Genomic DNA, 25701 nt, shown 5'->3' with positions numbered 1-25701 from the left:
ACGTGTGGTGAAGAGCTGGGAAGCAAGGTTCTGGAAGCTTAGGCCAGAGGCTGTCCCAGGGGGCTGGGGGTGCCTCAGTGGCCGGGGCTATGCTGATGATGGTGTCTCCCCCCAGGGGTGGTGCCCACTCAAGACGTCCTTTCCATGCTGGGAGACATCCGCAGGAATCTGGTGGAGGTAAGAGGGCAGGGAGCCGCTCCCCTCCTGTTCTTTGAAGTTCTGGGAGCAGGGCTGGCTTCCCTGAGGGCAGGAGACAGCCTGCACTGTGGTGGGAAGGAGCAGAAGACAGCTCTTGCTCTGGGCAGCTCCTCCTTTTAGCTGTCCTAAGACGCCATTCCTGTGGGAGAGACGGAGTGCATACACACGTGTGTCCACAACCGCACAGTTCGCGAAATGGCCAGGGGCGGGAAGGGCCAGGAGTGGGTCGGGGGCAGGAGAGGACTCAGAGGGAAGGGGACCTCCGAGGGGGATCTGGACTGGTAAGTGGGCATTTCTGGGAAGATAGCAGGAGCGACACCATGTCTGGCCCAGGAACTGGGCAGAGGCCTGGTGGGCTGGGAGAGTGTGCCGCAGTCTCAGAAACCACAGGGGAAAGACAGGCATGAACACGGCCCGGAGGCCATCAGCCAGGAGCTCTCTGGTGGGAGAGGGCCTGCTGGGGAGTGGCCACGGGGCTCAGGCTTGGGCGACAGCCCTGCCATCTTGAGGGGCATCCCTGACCCCTGTGTGGTTGGCCAGCTGCATGGCCAGTCCTGGAGATGTGGGCTGGAGGGCAGGCTGGCCAACCTCTCCTCCTGCACCACCTGCTACCCCTGCGTCAGGCTGAGCAGAGCTGGGGCCTGTGGGAGGGGCAGGTCCCCTCAGTCCTCCTGGTCCTTGTACTTTTTCTGAAGGGAAACACCTTGGGCTCTTCACCTCCTTTCTTCAGGACCATCACCATTCATCTCCATCCAAAGTACTTGTACTCACTGTGGAACCCAGTGACCTGGCATTAGTCCCCTTTTCCGAGGCTCTGCAGCATTTCATAGCTGTGAAAGATGAATTGGCCGTGACCATGGGCCCTGCCTCCCTATCTATCACATGCCAGGCGGAAAGGTGGTTGTGGTGGTGGTTTTGGGTGTTTTTGATAAGCACACTGAGTGCTTACTAAGTGCTGGACTGCGCTGGGTTCTCTCACTTAGCCCTCACCGCCACCCCAGGCCTTGTCAGGATTAAATAAGGTACCTGTGGAGTACTGTAGGTGCTGTATGTGAGAGCTGTAGCCCAGAGAAGGGAGGTGGCCCACCTGAGAAGGCACAGCCACTACGCAACAGAGCCAGGCTTCGGATGAGGCCTGAATGATGTTAAGAGTCCAGGCCTTTAACCGTGAGGCTGTCCTCACTACCTGGATGGTTACCGAGGGCCTTTCCAGTTGTGAAGTTCTGGGTTCGTGAACACAGGGGGACTGGTGGAAGGAAACTTGGGCTGGCCTTGATCTTTTTTTTTCCCCACAAACTTCCTGCCTCTTCTCCCCGCCCCTGGGTGTTCTAGCTTTACTGGACACTGTTCAGACTGACTTGGCCAGAAGGCATGCTGTGTCTTTTTGGAAGTATATGAGTGGGAAAATTTAGCAGTGTCATTGGTGGGTGATTCTACTGAGAGAAACTGATCTTTGATAACTTCAAAAGCCAATGGAGAATAGTACTGTAACTAAACAGGATGTTCACACACACTCAGGAAGAGATGACAACCTGGCCTTAGGGAAGCCCAAAGCAGAAAGGGAGGTTCCCAGGTCTCTACACTGGGGGCTAGTAGACAGCACCCTCTCCCCGGCACCTGTCATCGGATGAGGATGGCATCTCCCCTTCCCTGCTTTCTGCCCAAGAGGCTGAGTTATGGAGAGAGTGCTTGCCTGGCCCGGTGTGGGCACAGCAACCTCTAGGACCAAGAAGGCAGACCCGCCCAAGACAGCCTGCTCTGTGGCAGGGGTACTGGGCAGCTCAATGCCTGTGGTGACTACTCTTAACGGGCAAAGGGAGGAAGCTGGGAGCTGGTGATAGCCCGGGATGTAGGCTGTCCCCAGCATCCCAGTCTACACTGTCTATAGCCCATAATGGGCAGAATGATACCTGAACACCTCCATCCCCAAGGTGGAGACTGTTTCAGGGACCTGATTCCATAGTGGAGCCAAACTTCTGCCCCAGCAGGGACAGAGTCAGGGCAGAGCCATGGTGGCAATGTGAGGGAAGGCTGGGAATGGAGGCATGGGATCAAGAGGCTTGGGGCTGCTGTCAGGTGAACAGAGGGGGATAGGGCAGAGATAGGGCTAGATTCCCAGATGAGCACAGGTCCCGGCCTCCAAGGGGGCTTAGTCAGGATTATGCAAGCTCTTCTCAAAGCCTGTTCCCTGTGCCTGAGCCCTAACCCCACGGCCCTGTGGGAAGCCCTGGCACCCAGGACCTCAGCTGAGGAAGCTGACCCCTCCCACCCCCAGATTGGCATCCAGAACTACTCCACTACAAGCAGCTGCCAGGCCCGGGCCAGCCAGGTGCGCAGCGACTATGGGACGCTCTTTGTGGTGCTGGTGGTCATCGGTGCCATCTGTGTGATCATCATCGTGCTGGGCCTGCTCTATAACTGCTGGCAGCGGCGGCTGCCCAAGCTCAAACACGTGGTGAGCATGGGGTCAAGTTCGGCCAGATGGCTTGGGCTGGGGGCGGGGCCTGTGGTGGAGACAGTACCCCACAAGGTCAAGGTCGTCGTCCTCATGTGCAGGTGGGGTGGCCGCGATTGTCCCGGGATGGGGTACTTCGAGTGAAGCTGCTTATCCGGAGCCTGGCACCCAACCTGTCCCCCTATGCAGGGAAGCAGCCCCGTGATAGGTGCTAGAGGTGCAGTGGGGGGCCATTGGGAGGGCTCAGATGACACCAGGGAGGCCACCGGTTGTTTAGTGCAAAGGATCTTTAGGAGTTTGGGGGACAGAACAGTAGGGAGCGGGCGTCTGTGGAGGGTCCGCTGGTGGTTGCCTGTGGAGGGTTTCACACACTAGGGAAGGAACCGCGAGTGAGGTGACTCGTTCAAGGTCACAGGCGGGTTGGGGCCTGGGCCACAGCGCTTGCCCAGCGTCCCTCTCCCGTCGCCACAGTCCCACGGCGAGGAGCTGCGCTTCGTAGAGAACGGCTGCCACGACAACCCCACGCTGGACGTGGCCAGCGACAGCCAGTCGGAGATGCAGGAGAAGCAGCCCAGCCTGAACGGCGGCGGGGCCGTCAACGGCCCGGGGGGCTGGAGCGCGCTCATGGGGGGCAAGCGGGACCCTGAGGACTCGGACGTGTTTGAGGAGGACACGCATCTGTGAGGGCGCCCTCCGGCAGCTCTGGCCCGCTGTGACCCCGCGGCCGTACCCTCGCCCCGTTGGGACTGCGCCGGGACGAGCTGGGCGGATCCGGAGCGGACAACCGCGCCTCCCCTCCCCTCCCGGCCCCGGCCGCTCTCCCGCAGCCCGGCCCTCGGTGCGGGGTCCTCCCGCTTCCCACAGACTCACGGAACAGTCTCGGCACAGCCCTCCCCATCCCCGTCTGGCGCCCCCAGGAGCCGGTCCCGGAACGGCCCCGCTTCCCCGGCCGCGCCCCGGGACCCCCATTAAAGCCGCCCGGAGACCAAGCCGGGCCCAGCCCGTTTGCCTGCCGGACTCGTTCTTGCTCCGCGGCGGGGCGGGGCGGGGGCGGGGCGGGCGCGCAGGGGGCGGGGCGGCGCGGCCCAGGTCGGTCCTCCGGGCGCCAGGCGCCGCTGCGGAGCGGGGCGGGGTCGGCGTGTGTTTACATCCGGCCGGGGCGCGCTGCCGCCGCCGCCGCCTGAGGTCGTTCGGCCGGGGTCCGAGCCGCCCGCATCATGGACACCAGCGATCTCTTCGCCAGCTGCAGGAAGGGGGATGTGGGCCGAGTGCGGTGAGGACCCCGGCGCCCTGGGAGTGTGCGGGGGGTGGGGCGGGGCGCCCCCGGGGGCGTGCAGTGGACGGGCTCGGGACAGGCGCGCGCCCCTGTGCCGCCGCAGTCCTGGCGGCCGACCCTCGGCTGACCTACCCCCAAGAGGCAAAGCAGGGGGCCGCGGCAGCCTTCCGAACCGGGGCTGGGGACGGAGTGCTGGCGGTGATTTGCTCCTTGGGGTCCCGGAGGGCTTCCTAGAGGAGAGGACTGCTACGCGGAGCTCCGGAGAAGTGGGCGGAGAGGAGGGGGTCGTCCTCTGAGCGCTCAGGACCCGGAGGTCAAACCCTGGGGCGGGCCTGGGACTCCAGACGTGGCTCATCCCACTGATCCGCTCTGGGCCTGGCACTCTGGGACAACTAGGACCCAGAATCAACCTCTGATCCCGGAGATTCGGAAACTCCTAAATGCGGTTAAAACAAATCTGGCACTGAAATCGCCATAAAGCAGGGAGTGAGGGGGTGCCTGGTTGGGATGTGAGGCACATCTCTTAGCGGGCCCTTCCGTGTTCCCTAATTCTGACCCACCACTAGCTCCCTTGGTTAGTCCCAGGCTTGCTGACTCCCACGGTGTCCCTGGTCCCACCCCAGCATCAGGTTCACCTAGGAGTTAGCTGATACCCCCCAAAGCCGAGTGCAGTTCAGAGCACACCTGGTCCAACTTAGACATCTCCCCCAGGCTGCCTGACCTCACTGATGGCTTCAGTCCATGATGACCCCCGTCACCTCTCACATCCCGTCAGCCACCATGTCTCCTGACTTCTGCCTTCTAGAATCTGGCCACTTCTCTTCATGCTTCCACACCACCAGGACACTTGCAGCAGCCTTCTCCTTGGCTTCCCTACCTCCAGTCTCCTCTATCTAGTCTGCGGTCCCAAGCAGCCAGAGGGCTGTGGCAGAACAGATGGCCCATCGCTGCCTCCTCGCTCCCAAATGCCTTCAGGCCAGAGGTCCCTACTGCTCGCAGTCTCAGCATCTGCCTTAGGCGTTCACATCTACACTCTCTACCTATGTTGGTCCCTTTGCTTTGAATGTCTTTCCTGCTCTGGTCTGCTTGTCATCTGCCCTCACCTAGGGGAGACTTCCCCCAGCCAAAAGGGATGTCTTCTCTCTTTCCCCACTCCATGGGTCTCCTCTCCCAGACCATGAACTTGTCCTGACCCAGGTTTGACTTCCTCCCCGCCTAGGTACCTGCTGGAGCAGCGGGACGTGGAGGTGAATGTGCGGGACAAGTGGGACAGCACCCCCTTGTGAGTGCCGGGCGGGTGGGTGGTCAGGGCAGGTGGGGGGCGCCTTCAGTCCCGATAACTGCCTCCTGTACTCCTCTCCCTCCCTCAGGTACTACGCCTGCCTGTGTGGGCACGAGGAGCTAGTACTCTATCTTCTGGCCAATGGTGAGATAAGGGGCCGGGGCTGTGTGCGTGTACGTGCGGTCTGCGCGTGTGCGGGGGCACAAAGGCATGGGTGTGCATTGGCCGATGCCCTCACGCCCTGTCCTTCCTTTACCCCTCCACATACCCAGTCAGCCAGTACTCTTGGTTCTACCTTCAGAACCTGTTTTCCTGTTTGCCCACTTCCCCATCTCCACTGCCACCGCCCAGCCGGGCTACAGCATCTCTCCCTGGCCGCAGAGCCAGCCTCCTCCGGTCACCCGCCACCCCTCTTGCCCCACCTACAGTCTGTTCTCCATATTGCAGCCTGGTCCATCTCACAACAAGTCTAATAGGCTTAAAATTTCTCCAATGATTTCCCTTTGCGTTTAGCATGAAACTAGAATGCCTTGCCAGTCCACACAGCCTGTCGTCTTCCTCTGGCCACACCTACTTTGGCTCTCCTGTGGGCTCACTCTTCCACCCGCGCTGGCCTCTCTGGTGCTCCTACCTCAGGGTCTTTGTACTTGCTGTTCTTCCTACGTAAAGTGCCCTTTCCCAGATCTTTGCGTGGCCGACTCCCTCTGCCATTCAGGTCACTGCATGTTGTCACTGACACGGTGACCTTCTGTGACCTCCCTGTGGGCAGGTGCAACCTCCGTTATCTTTGTCTTGCTTTGGTTTTCTTCATAGCACCTGACATCATTTGTTAACCTGCTTTTTGTCCGTTGCCCCACTAGAGTGTCACTTCAGGCAGGACAGGGATTTGTATGTTTACGGGCTGTGTCCCTGGTGCATAGAACAGGGGCAGTCCTGAGCCTGCCCTGTTTGTAGTCTGTGGTCCACGGAAGTACTTGCGTGCCTAGGCCCTGGCAGAGAGGATGCTCGCGTCAGAGGGGGCCCAGGGTCATTTGGGAGGGGCTGCAAGTTCCAGGGCTTGGCCCTATGTGTGGGAAGGTTGCGGGTTGGGGGGGGGGGAGATTAGGATTTCCCCCAGACCCTGTCCCAGCTGCAGTGTTCAAATCCCTGACCTGCTGACTGGCGGGGGCTGCTCCCAGGAGCCCGCTGTGAGGCCAACACCTTTGATGGGGAGCGCTGCCTCTATGGGGCACTGAGCGACGCCATCCGCCGGGCCCTGCGCGATTACAAGCAGGTGACAGCCTCTTGCAGGAGGCGGGATTACTACGACGACTTCCTGCAGCGGTGAGATGGGGTGCAGGGCTGGCTCGTGTGTGGCGTGGGGTGGTCATGCGGGGCCGAGGGCTCTCCTGCAGGATGGGACGGGGGCTGCTGTGGTGAGACCGCGGGGAGGCACGTGCTGCACACCCCCTTTGCCTGTCCCTCCGCAGGCTTCTGGAACAAGGCATCCACAGCGACGTGATCTTTGTGGTGCACGGGAAGCCCTTCCGGGCACACCGCTGCGTCCTGGGTGTGCGCAGCACCTACTTTGCCAACATGCTGGACACCAAATGGAAGGGCAAGAGTGTCGTGGTCCTCCGACACCCACTGGTGCGTCCCTCCCGGGGGGGGGACAGAGGGACGGCTGGCGGCTCGTGCTAGGGGGCCACCTCCGACCATCCTTCCTGGCTGTCTCTACCTGCAGATCAACCCTGTGGCCTTCGGGGCCCTGCTGCAGTACCTGTACACAGGTGAGCCTCCGGGCCCCGTGGGGCCGGCAGGGAGGGGGTGTCTGTCCAGCAGCAGACCCAGCTGTGGCCTCAGGCCCACCCTTTACATCCTGGTGCTTGTCCCCTGCAGTGTGGTGCTGTTCCAGCTGCCTCCTGGGTGGGCTGGGAGGCGATGAGCCTGTGTGTCCGCTCAGGAAGCACCCTGCCCATAAACCGAGCCCCCTCCCACCCGTCCCGGGGTCTGTAGAACTCAGGCAGTGGCTCCCGATGGGAAAGCCAAGGCAGCCAGCAGACCCAGGAGTCCCAGCGTGGGGGACAGTGGACGGCCCCTCTCAGGCTCTGAGCCTCCTGCGCTGCACCCAGGTCGCCTGGACGTCGGTGTGGAGCATGTTAGTGACTGCGAGCGCCTGGCCAAGCAGTGCCAGCTGTGGGATCTGCTCAGCGACCTGGAGGCCAAGTGTGAGAAGGTGTCCGAGTTCGGTGCGTCCAGGCTTAGGGTCCGGGGCATTGGGCGGGAACTCGCAGGGTCAGTGGGCTCCCTGCAGCTGTGCTCTCCCCTCCACAGTGGCGTCCAAGCCAGGCACGTGCGTGAAGGTGCTGACCATCGAGCCCCCCCCAGCAGACCCCCGGCTTCGGGAGGACATGGCCCTGCTAGCCGACTGTGCCCTGCCCCCTGAGCTCCGCGTAAGTGCACGGCCGCCCGGGGCTGGGCCTGGTGCGCACGCAGCCATGGTACACGAGCCCCATGCTTGGGTTCAGTCCTTGTGTGACTGGGGGCCAGTCACTTCCCTTTTCTGAGCCCAGGTTACCTTTGTCGCCCCTCCCCAAACCTGCAGATGGGGCAGCAGCCCACCCCGCCAGGACGGAGCTAAAGCAGGCTCTTGGCTGGGGCCGGCCACTCTCCCTTGTTGCCCCTGCTCTGATGGTGTCTTCTCTCCCATCCCCCAGGGTGACCTCGGGGAGCTGCCCTTCCCTTTCCCCGATGGTTTCAACAGCTGTCCTGACGTCTGCTTCCGGGTGGAAGGTTGCAGCTTTCTCTGCCACAAGGTGCCGTCCCTTCCCCCCAGCCCCCCAGCCCCTTGCCTTAATTCTCCGGCCAGCTCTCTGGCCACAGACCCTGGCAGCGGCCCCTCCTGAGCCCAGCCTCCCCCAGGCCTTCTTCTGCGGCCGAAGCGACTACTTCCGGGCCCTGCTGGACGACCACTTCCGAGAGAACGAGGAGCTGGAGGCCTCAGGCGGCCTCCCGGCCATCACCCTACACGGCATCTTGCCTGACATCTTCACCCATGTTCTCTACTACATATACAGTGACCACACAGAGGTGCGGGGCTCGGGCGGGCTGCGTCTGCTGGGCTTGGGGGCGTGACAGTCAGGAATCAGGACAGGTCCACAGGCCGGGTCACCGTGGGGCTGAAAGGAGTGCCTAGGTCCTGACTGACTCCGTGGGGCTGGTTTTCTGTGAGGCTGGAGACGGAGTGGGGGACATGTTTGGATTTTTCTTTCAGGCTGAGGGGGCCTTGGTAGGTTCTAGAACAGAAACGAGTGACAAGAGCTGTATCATGAGCCCGTGACACTTGGAACTTAGTATCAGCCTCCGGGGTCCCCGCCTTCTCTTCTCCAGAGGGAGGGTGGGTAGGGACAGTAACCCTGAGTTACCACAGCAGTGGGGAACCCTGAGTCTGTCCACTCCCAGGGGTCTGGATGTCTGTCCCCAGCTCTCTTGGTGCCTCTCCGGGTCTTCAGTTGCCCCAGAGCATCCCTAACATACGGGCAACATGAATAGCCGTAGATAGGGCCAGAAGTGTGTGTGTGTGTGTGTGTGTGTGTGTAAATGCCGTGTGCCAGGGGGTCTCAGTCCTAGCCGGTGAGCTCTCCCCTCCTGTGGAGCCAGGAGCTGGGGCAGAAGTGAGTGGGTGTGGCTGCGTTCCAGTAACACTTGGTTATAAAACACAGGGTGGGCCAGACCTGGTCCGCAGCACCCAGGGTGTCGTTCCCCTCTGCATCTGGAGATTGGGGTGCAGGCCAGCTCACGTTTTAGGAGGAAGAGGAAGACTAGGCAAGCAGTGTCTTTGTCATAGGCCAGGCGGAGGCCACACACACACACACACACACACACACGCACGCACGCACGCTGGTTCTCATGTTGCCCTGGAGAGAACTTAGCGGCTGTGCTTGCCAACATGGCAGGCTGGGAAAGGTGGTCTCTGGGCAGGAGGAGGGCATGGGGGACAAGCTGGGCTGTGGCCTCAGCCCCTTGCTTGCTCGCCTCATGTAGCACCCCCATTCCTAAGCCCACCAGCCTCTCCACCTGAGTGCCCTCCCGGGCCTCCTTTCCTCCTGCCTCCTCAGCTTCATTTCTCCTGTGGCACAGCTCAGCTCTGTGGCCCCTGCCACCCAGGGTCCACCCTGTCCCATCCCCACCCCTCCTGAGCTTTGCGGCTGGCTCAAAGTGTGGACTTGGGCTCCAAACCTGGTTTGGCACTGGGTTAGCTGCTCGCAAGCTGTGTGATCTCGGGCTGGTTACTGAACTGCTCTGTGCCTCAGTTTCCCCCTTCTAGAAAGCAGGGATGCCCATAGTTGTTCTCTCTTAAGGTCTTGTGCAGGTGGATGTGTGTGTCGCAGGGAAAGTGCCTGGCCCAAGTAAGCAGTGTGCGTGGCCTGGGATGTGCTAGCAGAGGTCCTGCCCACTCTGTCTCCAGCCTGTTCCCTGTGACTGTCCAAAGTCTGGACCGGAACTGAGCACATGGTCTCTCCCAGCACAGGGTCCAGGTGTGGGTGGGAGAGAGCAGGGAAAGAGTTAACTCCATCACCCTTCGTGTGGGTGCCTCCGTTTGGAGAGCACCTTCTGTTTTCCGACAACCTTTTGAGGCAGGCATGGTTGCACCTCCCAGAGAGGAGACTGAGGCACACAGAGGTGAAGTAACTTGCCTGCAGTCCCACAGCTAGAATTCCACAGCACAGGTCTGTGATTCACAACCCGAGCTCTTTCCCCTGCTAAGGCCCTGCCTGCCACCTAGCCTCCAGGCCTGCCCGAGGCACGGGGACCCCAGGTCCTCCAGCCCTCTAGGCCCACGGATGCCTGCAGCGGTCTGGGCACCCCAAGGCATGGGTGGGAGCCCCTGCCCTGCCTGCATCCTCCGCCCTCTCCCTAACAGCTCCCAACCTTGCTGCCAGGCCCCCGAGTGGCCTCGGTGACCTCTGGGCACACCCTCCCTCACTCCTCCTTTCTCCGCAGCTGCCCCCGGAGGCTGCCTACGACGTGCTGAGCGTGGCCGATATGTACCTGTTGCCAGGCCTGAAGCGGCTGTGTGGCCGCAGCCTGGCCCAGCTGCTGGACGAGGACAGTGTGGTGGGCGTGTGGCGTGTGGCCAAGCTGTTCCGCTTGGCGCGCCTCGAGGACCAGTGCACCGAGTACATGGCCAAGGTCATCGAGAAGGTGGGCCTGTGGGAGCCGTGGTGGGCGGGGCGGGCTGCGGGCAGGCGGCTGGCGTCGCCCTGAGCTGGCCTGCCCGCAGCTGGTGGAGCGAGAGGACTTCGTGGAGGCCGTGCGGGAGGAGGCGGCGGCCGTGGCCGCCCGGCAGGAGACGGACTCCATCCCGCTGGTGGACGACATCCGCTTCCACGTGGCCAGCACGGTGCAGACCTACAGCGCCATCGAGGAGGCACAGCAGCGGCTGCGGGTGCTTGAGGACTTGCTGGTGTCCATCGGCCTGGACTGCTGACTGCCGGCTGGCGAGGGCCCCCTGTGGCGGCACGTGTGGGCGCACATGCACGTGCAGCTCTTTCTGTTTCTTGGCCCCTCGGGGGCGCGGCGGGGGCAGAGGGGGCTCGGTGGGGTGCCCCTCCCCCCACAGGTCTGGGGGCCCCAGAGGAGGGTCAGGATGAGCCCCTTCCCCCAACACAAGCCAGCCCCCAAGGCCCTGGGGCTGAGCGCCACTCAGGGAAACCTGGGGTTGGGGTCTCTTAGGGCCTCCCTCCCCCAGACCCCCTCCCTCCTCCCGCTCTTCTGGCTGTGGCGTGTTTGCTTCCAGGCCAAGCCCAGCAAGCCGGCTTCTGCCCGGCGTGGAGTTGGCCCAGAGGAAGCAGGAGAGTCTGTGTGTGGCAATAAAGCTTTAATTCACCGTGGGAGCCCCAGCCTGTGTCGGTGGGGGGTGGGGGGAGCCCAGGAGCAGGAGTTGGGGAGGGCCAGGGAGGAGCTCTGCATGTGGACCCCCTCATCCAGGCTAGGAAGGCCTGGGTGCCCAGCGAGGGCTCCTTGGGGGCCGGGGGCGCCTGCGTCTGTGGGTCTGAGTAGGCGGCCCTTCTCTGTGGGGGCCCTGAGATCTCGCAGCCGGGCCCAGCCTCTCCGGTGGTCGCACTCCTCTCGGGCACAGCTTTCGCCTCGGGCTGGTGAGGTCTGACCCCAGGGTCCCGGGGGAGGTTTAGTGGGAAGGCTGATCGCCTGACCTCAGAGGCTGCTTCCCCCCAGACCGGGCAAGAGCGGCCTGTGCCCCGGACACTCCTAGCGCTCATTTATCGAGCATCCAAGTGGAAGGGGTGGGAGGAGGCCCAGGGACCCTACTCGCCGGCTGCTGGCCGCTGGCTGTGGGGAGCCTTGCGCCAGGAGGGGCTGAGGACGCACCTCTACCTCCCTCGGCCCAGGGCCAGCCTCCTTCCTGGGGAGGCCTCCTGGCCTCTCCCACAGGGGCTGTGACATTATCAGGGATGTCAGAGGGGGCCTTCTCTGAATGCCCTGCAGGCTGTCCCCATGATCCCTTGGGCCCCGAGGACCAGGCAGTGAGCATCCTGAGGCCTGCCCCATTCTGCCCTGGGAGCAGGGGCAGGTGTCCTGGCCCTCCCTGCCCTTTGTGCCTCTTTACTCTTCACATTTCCAGAACTTCTGGGACTTTTTCTCTCTCCAGTGCATTTCATCCATTTTGGTGTGCCATGTTGGTCGTGTGGGGGAAGCTATAAGGTTGGACGAGTCAGTTGAACAAGGTAGCCAGCAGGCAGGGAGGTGATCAGCATGTGGGAGGGGAAGGAGTACCTGCTAAGTGGACAGCGGGGCCTGCTGGGTGGAGGGCAGGGTTTGGGCAAGGGCCTGGGAGCCTGAAAAGGCCCCAGATGAGATGGGGTGAGGGGTCAGCATGACCGGAGCCCAGGCCTCCTGGGGCCAGAGTTCCCACCCTGGTTCTGCCTCTTATGCCTGGTCATAGCTTTGTGCCTCAGTTTGCCCAGCTGTAAATTGGGATGACTCTGATGGTTGCCTCCTTTCTCGCTGGGGGCATTAAAAGCGAGTTACTGCTACTCGTGAAGGCCTGGGCAGTGAGCTGGTGGTGTTGTTTACATGCTGGGCTCCACCCAAGGTGTGGAGGGAGTGGCAGGAGGCAGCTTGCAGCTTAGCAAAGTCACTCTGGTTGCCCTGGGCACTCAGGAAGGGCGGTGCCAGCCCGGTGGCCTAAGAGCTACAGGTCCCACCTTAGACCACACACTAACTCTTTGTGTGCCAAGGTATGTGGTAAGAGATTTAAGCAGTAAAATAATTTTTTACATTACGATGCCTTTTTTATTTTTTATTTTTATTTTATTTATTTTTTTTTTCAACGTTTATTTATTTTTGGGACAGAGAGAGACAGAGCATGAACGGGGGAGGGGCAGAGAGAGAGGGAGACACAGAATCGGGAACAGGGTCCAGGCTCTGAGCCATCAGCCCAGAGCCCGACGCGGGGCTCGAACTCACGGACCGCGAGATCGTGACCTGGCTGAAGTCGGACGCTTAACCGACTGCGCCACCCAGGCGCCCCATGATGCCTTTTTTAAATAGATACTAGGGACAAAAATGAACTCGTTTACCGAACCCATCTTTTTTACAGCTATTATTTGAAATTGTGTTTGTTTTATAACAAATTTAAGTAAAAATATACATGAGGAGATTTAAAATTTTTTTTAATGTTTATTTTTGAGAGAGCACAAGCAGGGGAGGGGCAGAGAGAGAGAGAGAGAGAGAGAGAATTAGAAACTGCGAGATCATGACCCGAGCCAAAGTCAGACGCTTAACCGACTGAGCCAGCCAGGCACCCCTAGGAGTAGGATTTAAAGGGAAGCCTCTGGAAGTGATACCTTAGCAGCTCACTGACAGAGCAAGAATGGGGAGGGGCGCCATTGGGGTCAGGACAGTCACCTTCCCCGGGGCTGAAGTCCCCTCAGCAGCAGGGCCTTAGGCATTCCCCAGCTCAGTCACCCCTTCGCATTTTCCCCGATACTTGTGGTCTGAGGAGGAGAAAGGCTTTGTGTACAAAGGCGTTCAGTGTGGCATTGCAGACAAACAGGAACCAAGGAGGAAGGACGGCCTCAGCGAGCCAAGTGGGGAAGGAAGTGACAAAGCGGGTGTCGCAGAACTTCCCGTGGCCGTAAGGATGCTCGGGACAGCCTCTGTCCACACGGGGAAACGCGGGGGCCGTTCAGCCTGCCTTGGGGTGTTCCCCGCAAGCCCGGGCTCAGAAACACAGACTGAGGGTTGAGGCTCTCGTGTGATGTCTGTGCTGTGAAGCACATCTGTCCCTCCCCTAACAACTCCAATTCATTCCTGCTGAATGGAAAACTATTTCCATCAAATCTTATCGGGGAATATATGCATTCTATCCCCATTCGGGATATTCCCCGCTTTTCTCACAGAGGGAAGCATAGATCAGCTGGGCACAGACAAAATAAACAACGCTGGAAAAGCAACAGAGAGCTTGTACGTAAGATGTGACGTAGGGACGGCCCGGTGCACCCCCAGCAAGAGACAGGAGCACTGGCGGGCAGGGGTGGAGGCGGGATCGGCAAGGTGCTGTGCTGAGTGCTGCTGGAGCTGGAATCAACATGTCATCCTCACCCTGTCTTTATTTGAAATGCTGCTGTTTGGTCATCATGAGTTTGTTTTACGTTACTTTTTCTTTCATGTTTGTTCATTTTTGATAGGTGGGGAGGGGCTGGGGTGGGGGGGCAGAGGATCCAAAGTGGGCTCCGTGCTCACAGCAGCGAGCCCGGCACGGGGCTCGAACCCACGAGCCGTGAGGTCATGACCTGAGCCGAAGCTGGACGCTCAACTGACAGAGCCACCCGGGCGCCCCTACCATTACTTTTGATTTTTTAAATCACATTAAAAGTATTAACGTATCTTGTGTATCATAAGATTCTTGGGGCCCGTTTACATTGTGCCCGGGGCAAGTGCCTCGGCTGGCCTCTCCCTGGTCCTGTCCCGACCCAGTCATTACATGAGGCAAGTCTGTGATGACAATACAAAATGTTTTTTTCATCCATGCTATAAAACCTTCCCCACCTGAAAAACAAATAAAAATTTAAAAAAAGAGAGCAACGGCTTTGCATATGCTGTTACCTCTCCCTGGAAAACTGCACAGCCCTTCATCTCCCATGTGACCGCAGCGGGCCGCAGCACCCAGGTTGGGCTGGGCTGCCATCTGGGCACTGGCATCATGGTTAGGAATGCTCTTGCCATGACCAGGGGCAGGCACATTGAAGGCAAAAAAGATGTCTCACTTGGGAAAAGTCTGACCGGCAGGCCTCAGAAGGAGGGACTTCTGGGGCCCTCGGGCTCCTGGGAGTTTCTGCCTCCGCACAGGAGGCCACCCTCAGGCAATACCAGGCCCTACTGGTGGTAGAAGCTGAGCATTGCATTGGCACTCTGCACCTGGGGCTTTGTCACCTGCCTTCCTTCCCCTGGAGGTGCTGGGGAGGTATCCTGCACCTGGGTCCCAGACACCTGGGCTGGAGCTCAGTTACTGGCTTAGAGCAAATCACTGAGTCCCACAGAGCCGGCTTCCTTACCAGTCTATTTTTATTATGTTTATTTTTGTGAGAGAAAGAGCGTGCGTGAAAGCAGGGGAAGGTGGTGGTGGGGGGACAGTGGATCCGAAGTAGGCTCCAGGCAGACAGCAGCGAGCCCGACACGGAGCTCAAACTCACGAACTCCCGAGTTCGTGACCTGAGCTGAAGTCAGATGCTCACCCGACTGAGCTACCCAGGCGCCCCACCCCGCCTTACCTAGATGAGAGCAACACTACCAACCACCCAAAGCTCGTGGAGAAACTGGGGTGCCTATGAGGAAGCTCCCATCAGGAGTGGCCGCTCACCCGATGTGAATTTCCGTTCTCTCCTGGAAGATGTAACAGGAGCAACGTGGAGCCTCCTTTGTAAGCTTATCTGTAGCGTTTTGGAGATGTGCCTGCGTTCTTAGTTCCCTCTGGATCCCTTGGCCCTCAAGGGTCATAAAACCTTGTAGGTTTTACCTCTTCAGTAGCCACTGATTCAGTCTGCCCTTCTGTGTCCACACTGTGCCCGCCTTAGTTGGGGCCCTGCCGCACCTCTAGCTCATTCTCACCCCCCTGTTGGCAGATGCTGACCCTGGGCATCCCATCCTTGCAAGCCTCAGTGCACACGCTTGGTTCTTGGGCACAGCCAGCTGTCTCCCCCTGATACCAGCCTGTCCTGTTCGGAGGGCAACCTGGCTCGCCTCCCAGCCTCCCATGAATTTGGCTGTGGCTGAGCCACCGGGTTCTGGATGTGATCTGAGACAACGCAGTCTCTGGTTTATTTCCTGAAAGGCGCATGCCTGTCCCTTTCCTTTCTTCTCCTCCAGTGGGCTGGAATGAGGACGCAGTGGCAGGAGCTGCAGCAGCCACCTTGGACCAAGGGCCACATGCTCAACGCTTCCCCGGCAGAGAGAGGGGAAGGTGGGAGGAGAAAGAGGCCAGGCTGCTGCTCCTCCCTGCTAGCCTCCATTCTGATCATGGCCGTGTCCTCTACCTGAGGCCACAGCCTGACGGGCACCCTGCTCCCCAGGCAGTGTGTTCCACTGGCACCCCCCTCTCCCCCGTCAGGGCTCCCTGTGGCTAGTCCTGATGCTACACCCACCCCGGTGGACCCCTTCATCACACTAGCCTTGGTTGGCTGCTGCTGTGGGTGCCAACCTGAGCTCCCCCCACCAAGCCCTGCCCTGAGCCCCCTCGCCACAGGACCGGTGCACCCCACTCCTGTTCCTCTTTCTGCTTTCCTGCAGGGCTGCCTCTGGGCTGGTCCCCTGTGCTCTCATTGTCCCTTTTCCTGCCCCACAGCTGGGAGGCACTGGACTGACTGGCAGGTTTGTGGCCCTCTGTCATTTTGGGGGCAGCCCCAGGTGCCTGCTGCAGCCTGCCTTCCCTCCCTCATTGGACAGGTATTTAACGGGGACCCCTAGAGACTAGAGGCCTAATGCAGGACACACCCTCCTGCAGCTCAGTTCTGGTGGAGGGACAGTTACTGAGGCGTCAAGCAGAACACGGATCATGGCAGATGGCAATAACGTGCTGGGGAGAAGGAAGGCGGGAAGGAGCCAGGGTAGGTGTGCTGGCGTTAGACCAGGTGGTAAGGAAAGGCCTCACAAAGGCCAGCAAGGGAAGCTGGTGTGTGTGGGCGGGGGGGGGGGGGGCAGTGGACACAGGAGGAAGAGGGTGAAGTCAGGGCCTGTTATGAGCCAGAAGGGCCACCTGTGACTCACTAGCGCCCCCTCTGGCCACCGTGTGGGGAAGACTGAAAGGGCACCACCCCCTGAGTAGGGTGCTGTCGCCACCTGGCGGGAGGAGAAGGCGACAGCAGTGGGGCCAGAGGGAAGTGGCCTGTCGCCCTGCTCCTGAGACGGAGCTGACCAGGGACAGACGCGAAGCGGAGGAGGGTGTGCAGAGCAGGAGAGCTGAGAGGGGTTGTGCCGGGGAGTTCAGAGCTGGGACGGGCGGCGGCGGAGTTGGGAGAAAGCACGCATGTGGTCTGCTCCGGCACGGGTCCCCAAGCACGGAGAAGGGAAAATCAAGGCCCCACAGGCCGGCTTGAATCACATGACCGGCTCAGCCCAGACAGCAATACCGCCTTGCCAGAGGGCCTGCTGTTCCCCGTACAGGGAGTGGAGTAGTCTCAGATCAGACAGACGGCACCACCATGCAGAAAACATCCGGTTTATTAGGATTAGCTGTGGCGTACATGGTTCCTTTGATAGTTCTGAGCTGATCACGAGTCCCCAGTAACGGTACACAGGTAGGGATGCGGCTGAACACAGACAGTAACTGGTAAACTGCTTAGAAAATCACGGGGACCCCAATGGGTTATGTTAGCGATTTGTGAAAGAAAGAAAACGTAGCGTGGGACCTTGCCACGGGTGCGGAGCAGAGCAGGCGGGTTTTTGTGGCCTCCTTCAGTGCTCTCACTGCGAGCCCCCGTGCCCCCCCAGAAGCTGGATGGGAGGGCCGGAGACCATCCACCCCCCTCCCTGCAAAGGAGCAGCGCCCCCCTCTTCCTGCTTACAGGTGGCATCTGTTCCCAGAAAGACTGTCAGCCATGAAACCCATTTCCATACGGACCGGCGTGACCTCCGAGTTACAGGGGGAAGGTGCTGCATCCACAACAGCGCTGGGGCCTAGTGTCCCGACTGGTCATCCCGTCGCATCTCCGGAATCCATCTTCCCACCTGCTCGAGGCCGGGACACGTGTGACCTAGCTTCCTTCCCTTCCAGACCCAGCTCTTCGTCGTGGCGAAGGCAGGACTTGGAAGTTCCGAATGTCAGCATGGAGCATGGAGCTGTCAACACTGAGCACGAACTCAGTTCAAGACTCACACAGCTGTCCTAGGACAGGCGGGCACGTGGCACTGGCGTGGCCCCGCGTGGGCACTGGCGTGGCCCCGCGTGGGCACTGGCGTGGCCCCGCGTGGGACTCCAGACACAGCTGGTGTCCAGCTCCCACCCCTGCTCCTATTCAGCAGGTGGGGTGGCCTGTCAATGTCCCCATCCCCTCCTAGATTGGGAGACACTCCTGCTTCCAAATAATTCTTTGTTCTAATATAGGCGAGTCTTTAACCAGATATGCAAATGTGACTGATTTAGAGCTTTCGTATAATCTCTGTTAGAGCTTTCATATAAATAAACTCATGCATCCAAAAGATTCCCGGTCAAACCACGTGCCTGATATTTAACTTGGGAAATAGCCTGGCCGGCACACGCTTCTCGGAGAGGCCGTGGGGATGGGAGGGCGTGGGGACTTTGTGTGACCCGCGCTATCACAGCTCCGGGCAAGAATTCCAGATCTGGGTTCAGGGGCATCTCAAGGCTTGGGGGTCTGCGGGGGGAGTTTCTGCTTCTCCGCTGAGCAGCAGAAACACTCACCAGTGGCCCAGCTTGAACAGGCCAGGGCTGACCTTCTCTCTCAGTGCATTTTTTACATTTTTCTCCTCCGAAGAGAAGCCAGAGAAGGAAGACAGGGCAATGAAAGCCTCCCTCCATGGGAACGTGGGCCCTGCCCGTGCCCTTCCCCACCGGAGGGGCAGGAGAGCACAAACCCCGGCCCCCGGGCGAGCATGACTTTCAGCTGGGGGTCGGGGTCTGCCCACCGGAGGAGGGTGCCCCGCTCTTGGCTACGCCGTGGTGGGGTCAGGGTCCCCGGACGGAGAGCGCGAGGGATGCCCCGCTCCGGACACCCAGACCAAGCCTCAGAAGAACAGGGGGTGAAAGGCAGCGGTTCCCACTGCCGAAGGAAGAGGGGTGGGAGCCCCAACTCCCAGTCTCCAAAGTCAGAGGGCCTGGCAGGGGAGCGGCCGCCTCGTCTGGGGCCTTGGGGCCCCCGGATTGTACCCTGCGGCCGAGTGGGTGCCCCCTGATGGTTCCACCCCCACCCGGGGTCCTGGTTGACGAAGAGCCTCATGAGGTAACAGCAGTCCCGCTTGAAAGTGAAAGTACTCTGCAGTGGGCGGTGATCCCCGTTTATTGCTGGCGCTGAGTGAGGGCCACGGGCGGGCCTTCGGGGGTCGGCACCTGAGAAAGGCAGGTCAGGCGCTGCTGGGCCCTCTGCTGGGAAAGGTCGCCCGGGGCCAGCCTCGCTGTGGCCTCCGGGGCCTGCAGTCCTGGGCAGGGCCACCGAGTCGGGACTCTCTCGTTCTGCCACCAGAGGTGGCTGTGCCGCCAGCACCGAGGCTCCCAGGGCGGCTGTGGGCCCGGACCAGGGATGGGCCCGTAACCGCCCACTGCTGGCGCTCCAGGGCCCTGCTTTCCGGGGGTTGCACCTTAGCGCCTTAACCAGGGCCCTCCCGCCAGCCTGTCCCCCTCCTGTGCGGGGGCATCAGGCTCCCATAGCTTCAAGCCCCCCTCGGTCCCACCCACCCACCCACCCACCCAAAGAGTCTCTGCTTTAGAATATACAGTATATATTAGATGCTTCATCTTGAATACACTCCCTCTCTGAGTGTCAGGTCAAATTAGTCACGTGAGGGAAGGCGGCCCCCGAATATGTAAAGCACTCAGCGGGCGCACGCCAGGCTCCCTGGCAGGAAGGAGGGGATTCCTGACCAAATTCTCTTTCCAGGCCAAGCCTCCTCCCATCCCAAAGCCCAGCTCCAGGCTGATGAGGAGCTGACATGGGTCATGGGTGACTCCTCATGTCAAGGAAGTCCTGGGCATTGTCTGGGCCTCGGGGGGCACGTGAGACTGCCCAGGGGAGGTGACGCCTGCCACCTCGTCCCACGGCCAGAGAAAGGCCACAGAGCGAGGCCAGCTGGGGAGGGTCTTGGGGTAGGGGCTGGAGGGGAGGGCAGGAGGGGAGACTCCTCTGATTATTGCGGTCAGGTGTCCGGGGAACACCAGGGATTCCTGGGAACCTTGTGGGGGCTGGGAGAGGCAGGGCAGAGGCTCCGCTTGGTTTTAAGGACATTTGAGCACATTCTCTCCCTGGGAAACTTGCCTGTGGCCCTTCTCTGTGCATGAAGTGTCTATCCCTTAATGTAGATCCAGTGACAGACAGCCTGATATATGACAAGGATGTCTTGTTTTAAAGTAAATTGTGCCAGGGATCCCTCCGATTTGTGATCCCCACCCTGACAAGCCAGCTTCTGCCCTTCCTCTGCCCACTTCCCTGACCCACCGGCTGTGGGCAGGTCACGCAGCCAGTTCGCTCAGAGCGGGGACCGCTTTCCCGCGGCTGCTGTCCTTTGGGAGACCCACATGTTTATTTCGTGGAAGACGGAGTTGGTTACTTCTGGAAGCTCTTTGTGGAGAACGTGGTAGGCACCTTCGTAAATCTGCAATTGGGAGAGACAGGAAGTCAAGGCCACAGGAAGGGACAGGTACAGGCAGGGAGGAGCCAGCGGGTGCTCCGGGCTCTCTCCCCATGCGCCGAGGACTCCCCTCTTTATGCTGTTGTTGTCTTTCGATCAGAGGACAGCTCAAATAAATTAAAATGTCCCAACGTATTCTAGGGGCGCCTGGGTGGCTCAGTTGGTTGAGCGTCCGACTTCGTCTTAGGTCATGATCTCGTGGTTTGTGGGTTCAAGCCCCGCGTCGGGCTCTGTGCTGACAGCCCAGAGCCTGGAGCCCATTTCAGATTCTGTGTCTCCCTCTCTCTCTGTACCCCTCCCCCCTCACACTCGGTCTCTCTCTCCTTCAAAAATAAAAAACATTAAAAAAAATTAAAAAAAATAAAATGTCCCAACATGTTCTAGCATGCCTTTCCTCACGCACACCCTCCCTTGCCTCTACTTCTCTCTCTAGCTATGGACCCATCTGGGCCTCCATCTCGAAAGGGTGAGTTCCACTCACTGTCTACACATCCTTGCCTTCCGTCTGGTGCTCAGCGTATTCCAACCTGACTTTCACTCCCACCAGCCCTCAGCGTGTGTTCTTGGCACCCCCTCCCATGACCTTCCCCTCGCAGTAGCCAGGAAACGCTTTTTGCTCTCGTGTGATCTGACTTCTCAGCTCATTCAAAAGTTGACCAGTGTGACCTCTCTAGAAACACTCTCCTCTTGTGGTTTGCACGGCTTTCCACCCTCACGGTCTTCTTCCTGTCTTGCCACCAGCCCCTTCTCAGTCTAGGCTGTACCCACGGCCCTGCTGACCTTTGCATGCTGGCAGGGCCCATGGGCGTGGCCGTGGGTCTCCTTGTCCTTCCCTGGAGTAGCCCTGTCCGGTCTCGTGGTTTTAAAACCACTCCTGTGCTGGTGACTCAGGAATTAAATCTCCAGCCAGATCTCTCTCTGAACTCTAGATGCGTATATCTGACTGCCTATTTGTAGGACTGCCGATAGACATCTCCAAATTTCTTTTTTTTTTTTTTTTCAACCGTGGTAAAAAAAAAAACAAAAAAGATCACATAAAATTTACCACCTTCATCATTTTTAAGTGTACAGCTCAGGAGTGTTAAGTATTTTCACACGGTTGTGCAACAGATCTCTAGAACTTTTTCACCTTGCGAAACTGAAACTCCCATTAAATTCCCTCTCCTCCTTCCCCCGGCTCTGGGCAACCACCATTCTACTTTCTATTTCTACGGTTTTTGACTCCTTTAGATGCTTCATGAAAGTGGAATCATACGGTGTTTTTGCTTCTGCAATTGGCTAATTTCACTGAGCATAATGTCCCCAAGGTTCATCATGTTGTAGCATGAGTCAGAACTGCCTTCCTTTTTAAGGCTGAATAATATTCCATCACTGGTCTAGACCACATTTGATGTATCCGCTCATCCATCGATGGACGTCTGGGTTGCTTCTACTGCTTGGCTGTGGTGAAGAATGCCCCCATGAGCACAGGTGGTGAGCACCTTTTGGAGACCCTGCTTTCCTTTCTTTTTCCGAATTTCTAACGGGACCCTCTAACAGGTGGCTCAAAATGGAATTCTGGATATTCCCCACACCTCTGTCCCAGTGTCTCACAACTGGGAGCCGTGTCTCCTCCCTGGTGCAAGCCCACAGCCCAGGGCTTGCCCTGCTTCCTCCCAGCCTGTCTCTGGCCTCCAGTCTTGCCTCCACGTGGCAGCTGTGAGGACTCCTGGAGAACTGAAATCAGCACATGTCACTCTCCAGCTCCAGATGCTCAGGTGAATCTTCATGCAACCCAGAGAAAAAGTCCCGACTCTGGGTACGCGGGCCACCACTCCCTTGCTCGGCTCACACCGCCCCCTGCTGGCTGCTTGCACACAGCCCGATCTTTCCAACCTGGGGTCTTGGTGTGCTGTCCCTCGTTCTAGAACATTATTCCACCGCTCTCCCTGTGCGCCCCATCTGAAGCAGGGGCTTCACCGTCCCTCTGGTCGGCCAGCCCACCCCTGGCACTGACCCCCTGCATCATCATCCTGGTTGCGTTTCTGCTTAGTGCTCATCTGGCTAGGACGCGGGCCACATGGGAGTCGGACTCTGCCTGTCTGGACCCCGGGCCTGGCACAGAGTAGGTGCCCAATGAGTATGTGAATTAAAGAAGACACGGATGAGAGGGGGGTGAATGCATAACTGAGTGGTCTTCTTGGGGCTGGGGTGTGCCACACGGGAGGCTCCCACCCAGGCTGCCAGGTCCACTGGAGTTTTCATGCCCTCTGGCACTAACACAGCCAGCTTTCCTCTCCCCGCTCTCCTTCTTGTTCTTCATCCACAAGTCTGCATCTGGTGTTGGTGTGAGCCGGGGTCTGCTCTTCGTACTGCTGCAGGGGGAGCACTTGATGGTTGGCAGGGATGGAAGCGTCTTTGTTAGCGAGGTGCAGGGTGGAGAGCGGCAGGGGCTCTGTCAGAGGACCTGAGTTTGAATCCCGACTCCGCCACTCAGTAGGTGTAGACTCTGTGTGACTTTGCCTGCTCTCCTTACACTGAGCAAGAAATGGCCCTGGACGCAGGGCCCCTGCACTCGGTTGCTCAGGCTGTGGTGGCACGGTCAAGGACACGTCTGTTGGGCAATGCGCTGCACCCTAGGGTGTGTCTGCCTAACCAGCCGCAGAGCGCCACCTTCAGGGTCAGCTGTCGCTTGATGGGTATACAGTAGGTGTTCCTCCACCTGGGGCTCTGCCCGGTTCCATCAGGCAAACAAAATGGGCCCCTCCCAACCCCACAACTACATCTGCCATCTTGAAAGGTGCTCTGAGTTAGTCCGTTGCAGTCTATCGGGTGTGATGTGCCACGTGGCTACACCACAGGTGCTGTCCCCTCTGCGGGACACGCTCTTGAGGGTTCCCTTGCAGACCAGATCCCACCAGGCCTCCTGCACCTTTGCGCTCAGAGCCCCCGGGGGCGGCAGCCGGGCTGAGGCTGTTGCTGCTGGTGCGTAAGGCCAACACGTAGGGAGGCCAGGCAGAACACACGCCCTTGGCCCTCTGTCGCGGCCAAGCCGAGGGCATTCTCTCGGGAGACCTCTTTCTGCTCCACGCCCGGTTGCGGTTCTCTTCTTGACTGCGACAACTCAGTGCTCTCTCCTTCTTCCTCTCAAGCTCGTTCATGTGAACAATCAGCTCATGGCTTGCGCACTTGCTCAGAATTAATAGATGCCTGGCATCCCTGGTACTTGTTCCCCCGGGGGGGGCCCAAGGGACGCCACCTTCCCTCTGTCTTGGGGACGTGGGGGGCAGCTGCTCACCTTGAGTGTCTTGTCCTGGCTCTTGGAGGACTCCATGACCAGGTAGGCCCCTTTGCTGTCACAAAGGCGGTCGGCAGAGCCCTGGAGCAGCAGGAAGGGCAAGGTCAGCTTGGGGAGGGCCCGCTCCACCCGCGTGACGGCATTGAGCAGCTGGTTGCCGAAGCACACCTTCAGTCCCGCCCGGCAGATGAGGGGGTCCGCATTATAAATGTCGACCTGCAGGAAAGAGAGAGAAAGAGAGAGAGAGAGAGAGAGATCTATGAAATGGTGGGCAGGTGGCTGTTTCCTGGGAGCTTTCCTCCTGCTCTGGCCTGAACGGCTGATTCGGGTCACGTCCGCTCCTCTGGGCTGTGGGTGCCGAGCGAGAGCCAGGAGCAGGGCCAGCCCTTCCAGAAGGCCGACCTGCACTACTTTTGGCGCCCCTCCTTCCAGGCTCCGCTGCATGCCGCACTCATACCCGTGCCCATGGACAGTTTCAAGCATCGATTTGTCACCAAAAAGATGTAAGCAGCATCATATCGTTTGCTTTGATGATTTCAGTCAGGAGTAGCTCCGAAGAGGTTTTGGCGTTGATCTGCGTGGATTCTGTTTTTTCTAAGTCTGTCCACCTGGAATTCTGTCTGCCTGGTGGGCGTGGGTGAGGAGCACACGCTGAGTGTGGGGGTAGGAGGGGCTCTGCTGGAAGGCCTGGGGCTGCTGCGAGGGGTGCCGAAGGCCCTTGGCAGGGCACTGCCCCCTCAACTTCGGGAGAAGCAAGGCCCGGGGCAGGTCTGGGCCGCAGAGGTCGCCCGCCACCCTGACAAGGAGCCTGTCACCATACCTGCACCCTCAGCCGTATCTGCCCCTTCACGGGATGTGCCTAGAGGCGGGTCTGACGTGGAGGTCCACCCAGCCGTTGGTGGGGCTGCCCTGGCACCCTGTCCTGCTCTCCCTACCTTCTGGCTGGACTCCTCTGCCTCTGAGGGTGCCTGCTCACTCTGGCCCGAGGTGGGGCATCTGCCCCACAGAATCTGGGTAACAAGTTTCTAGAACTCTCTGAGGCCCATGTGGGAAGGTGTGAGACCACAACGCCCCTCCGCTCAGTTTCCTCATCCTTGCCAGTGGGTACTTAGCCAGTTGGAGAAGTGCCCTGTGGTGTCAGGACTGGGTGAGGGAGCAGAGAAACCACAGGGATGAAGCTTCCGGGAAGAGATGCTCGCGAGGCCACCAGAGAATCCACTGTGCTCTGACTCTGACCCTCCAGGTGTGGGGGCTACATCTCCCCTTCTTCACCACCCCCTACAGGGCCTCCGCCAGAATCCTGGATCCGGGCCGAGAAGGGACAGGCTGTCTCGGGTCGCCCCTGCCATCCCTGGAGTGATCCCATGCTGGGGACTGAGCATGGCACACCAGACCATTTGTGAAAAGCCACGCGAGATGGATTAACCACTTCCTGCAGCTGAGCTGGTGTTGACTCCTGCAGGGCCAAGCCATCTGCTTGGGGGCTGAGAGGATGAGAGACTGGCCAGGACAGGGCACAGGCAGTTTCTGGCTTGACCGCATGGCCACAGCGGGAGAGCATTCGGGGTCTGCATGGAGGCGTGTTTGGGGAGAGGGCTGTGGGGCCCCCCAGAGAGGCCTGGGCTTAAAGTCTGTCGTAAACTGATGCCAACAAATACAAAGGCAACTGCAGCACCTCTGACCGGACACATACTTTGTGCTCAGCGTGGGGCCGGGGTGTCACGAGCAGGATCTCGTTTGGGAAAAAGAAATGAGGGTAGCCAACATTCATTCCTGAACTCTCCTGCGAGTTTGGCCCTGAGCGTTCAACCCATTCAACCTTCATGACCTTCGTAAACACACTGCATGAGGAATGGCTCTCATTACCCCTGTTTTGCAGAGGAGGTGGCTGTCACGAGTTACCCAATTCCTGTTTTCCCCTATAGAGCCCTGGATGCGCAGTTTGGAACACTACCACCCAGAATAAAGACTACATTTCCCAGCCTCCCTTGTAGCCTTGTAGGGAGGGAGTGTGCACTTTCTGGTCAAGGAAAGGTTTATCCTACCCTTGCCCCTCCCACCTGCCAGGGCAGACACGGGTGGAGTACAGAGACAGGTGATGCCACAGGGACAAGGGCTGCCCCTTGGAAAGAGAGAGAAAAAAATGGATGCCGTTAGCCCTGAGAAGTCACTGTGCAGGGAAACAAGCCTCTCTCCTGTTAACCCTGTTGTTGTGGTCTGGTCTGGGCAGGCTGGCGGGTCCCGGGCTGACAGCACTCCATTCCACGCTGCCAGGGCCCTGGTTGTGTCCTTGCGAGAGTACAGGGCCCAAGCCCGTTAGACCACCCCCCTCCTGAAGCGGCTTGACACTTTGC

The 25701-nt window shown here is 59.6% G+C and overlaps 3 protein-coding genes across 8 annotated transcripts in view; 2 read left to right on the top strand and 1 right to left on the bottom strand.

Moving 5' to 3' along the window:
* Nucleotides 1–3655, top strand: part of PODXL2 (podocalyxin like 2) — a 40266-nt gene extending 36611 nt beyond the window's left edge. The window contains exons 6-8 of the mRNA XM_030296376.1: nt 116–177; nt 2474–2653; nt 3125–3655. Of these exons, the coding sequence (XP_030152236.1) occupies nt 116–177; nt 2474–2653; nt 3125–3337 (455 nt within the window). The 3' untranslated portion in view covers nt 3338–3655. The remainder of the gene's footprint in view (nt 1–115; nt 178–2473; nt 2654–3124) is intronic.
* A 147-nt stretch (nt 3656–3802) lies between these two features.
* On the top strand, nt 3803–11087 carry ABTB1 (ankyrin repeat and BTB domain containing 1). The gene is made up of 12 exons (XM_030307547.1): nt 3803–3926; nt 5149–5211; nt 5300–5355; nt 6390–6534; nt 6681–6840; nt 6935–6980; nt 7323–7439; nt 7525–7643; nt 7908–8006; nt 8113–8280; nt 10195–10395; nt 10475–11087. Exons 1-12 carry the CDS (start codon nt 3871–3873, stop codon nt 10679–10681), a joined length of 1437 nt encoding a protein of 478 aa, XP_030163407.1. The 5' UTR covers nt 3803–3870; the 3' UTR covers nt 10682–11087.
* Nucleotides 11088–16911: 5824 nt separating this feature from the next.
* MGLL (monoglyceride lipase) overlaps nt 16912–25701 on the bottom strand; it is a 250014-nt gene continuing 241224 nt past the window's right edge. For 4 of the 6 annotated variants that reach the window (XM_030307544.1, XM_030307545.1, XM_030307546.1 and 1 more), the window contains 2 exons: nt 23348–23563; nt 19763–20034 (listed from right to left, as the gene is read on the bottom strand). In XM_030307544.1, the coding sequence (XP_030163404.1) occupies nt 19909–20034; nt 23348–23563 (342 nt within the window). In that variant the 3' untranslated portion in view covers nt 19763–19908. Of the gene's footprint in view, nt 17437–19762; nt 20035–23347; nt 23564–25701 lie in introns of those variants that run through there. The other 2 variants (XM_030307542.1, XM_030307543.1) reach the window with 2 other exon arrangements.

Source organism: Lynx canadensis, chromosome A2, assembly GCF_007474595.2.
Source record: "Lynx canadensis isolate LIC74 chromosome A2, mLynCan4.pri.v2, whole genome shotgun sequence".
NCBI classification, from domain to species: domain Eukaryota; kingdom Metazoa; phylum Chordata; class Mammalia; order Carnivora; family Felidae; genus Lynx; species Lynx canadensis.
Note: the sequence above shows the minus strand (reverse complement) of the source record. Positions and strands in the feature narration are given on the sequence as shown.

Coding starts and splice junctions, on each gene's coding strand:
- ABTB1 (XM_030307547.1), top strand. CDS start 3,871: ATGGACACCAGCGATCTCTTCGCCAGCTGCAGGAAGGGGGATGTGGGC. Junction 5,356..6,389: donor ACTCTATCTTCTGGCCAATG/GTGAGATAAGGG, acceptor GGCTGCTCCCAG/GAGCCCGCTGTGAGGCCAAC. Junction 8,281..10,194: donor TATACAGTGACCACACAGAG/GTGCGGGGCTCG, acceptor CTTTCTCCGCAG/CTGCCCCCGGAGGCTGCCTA.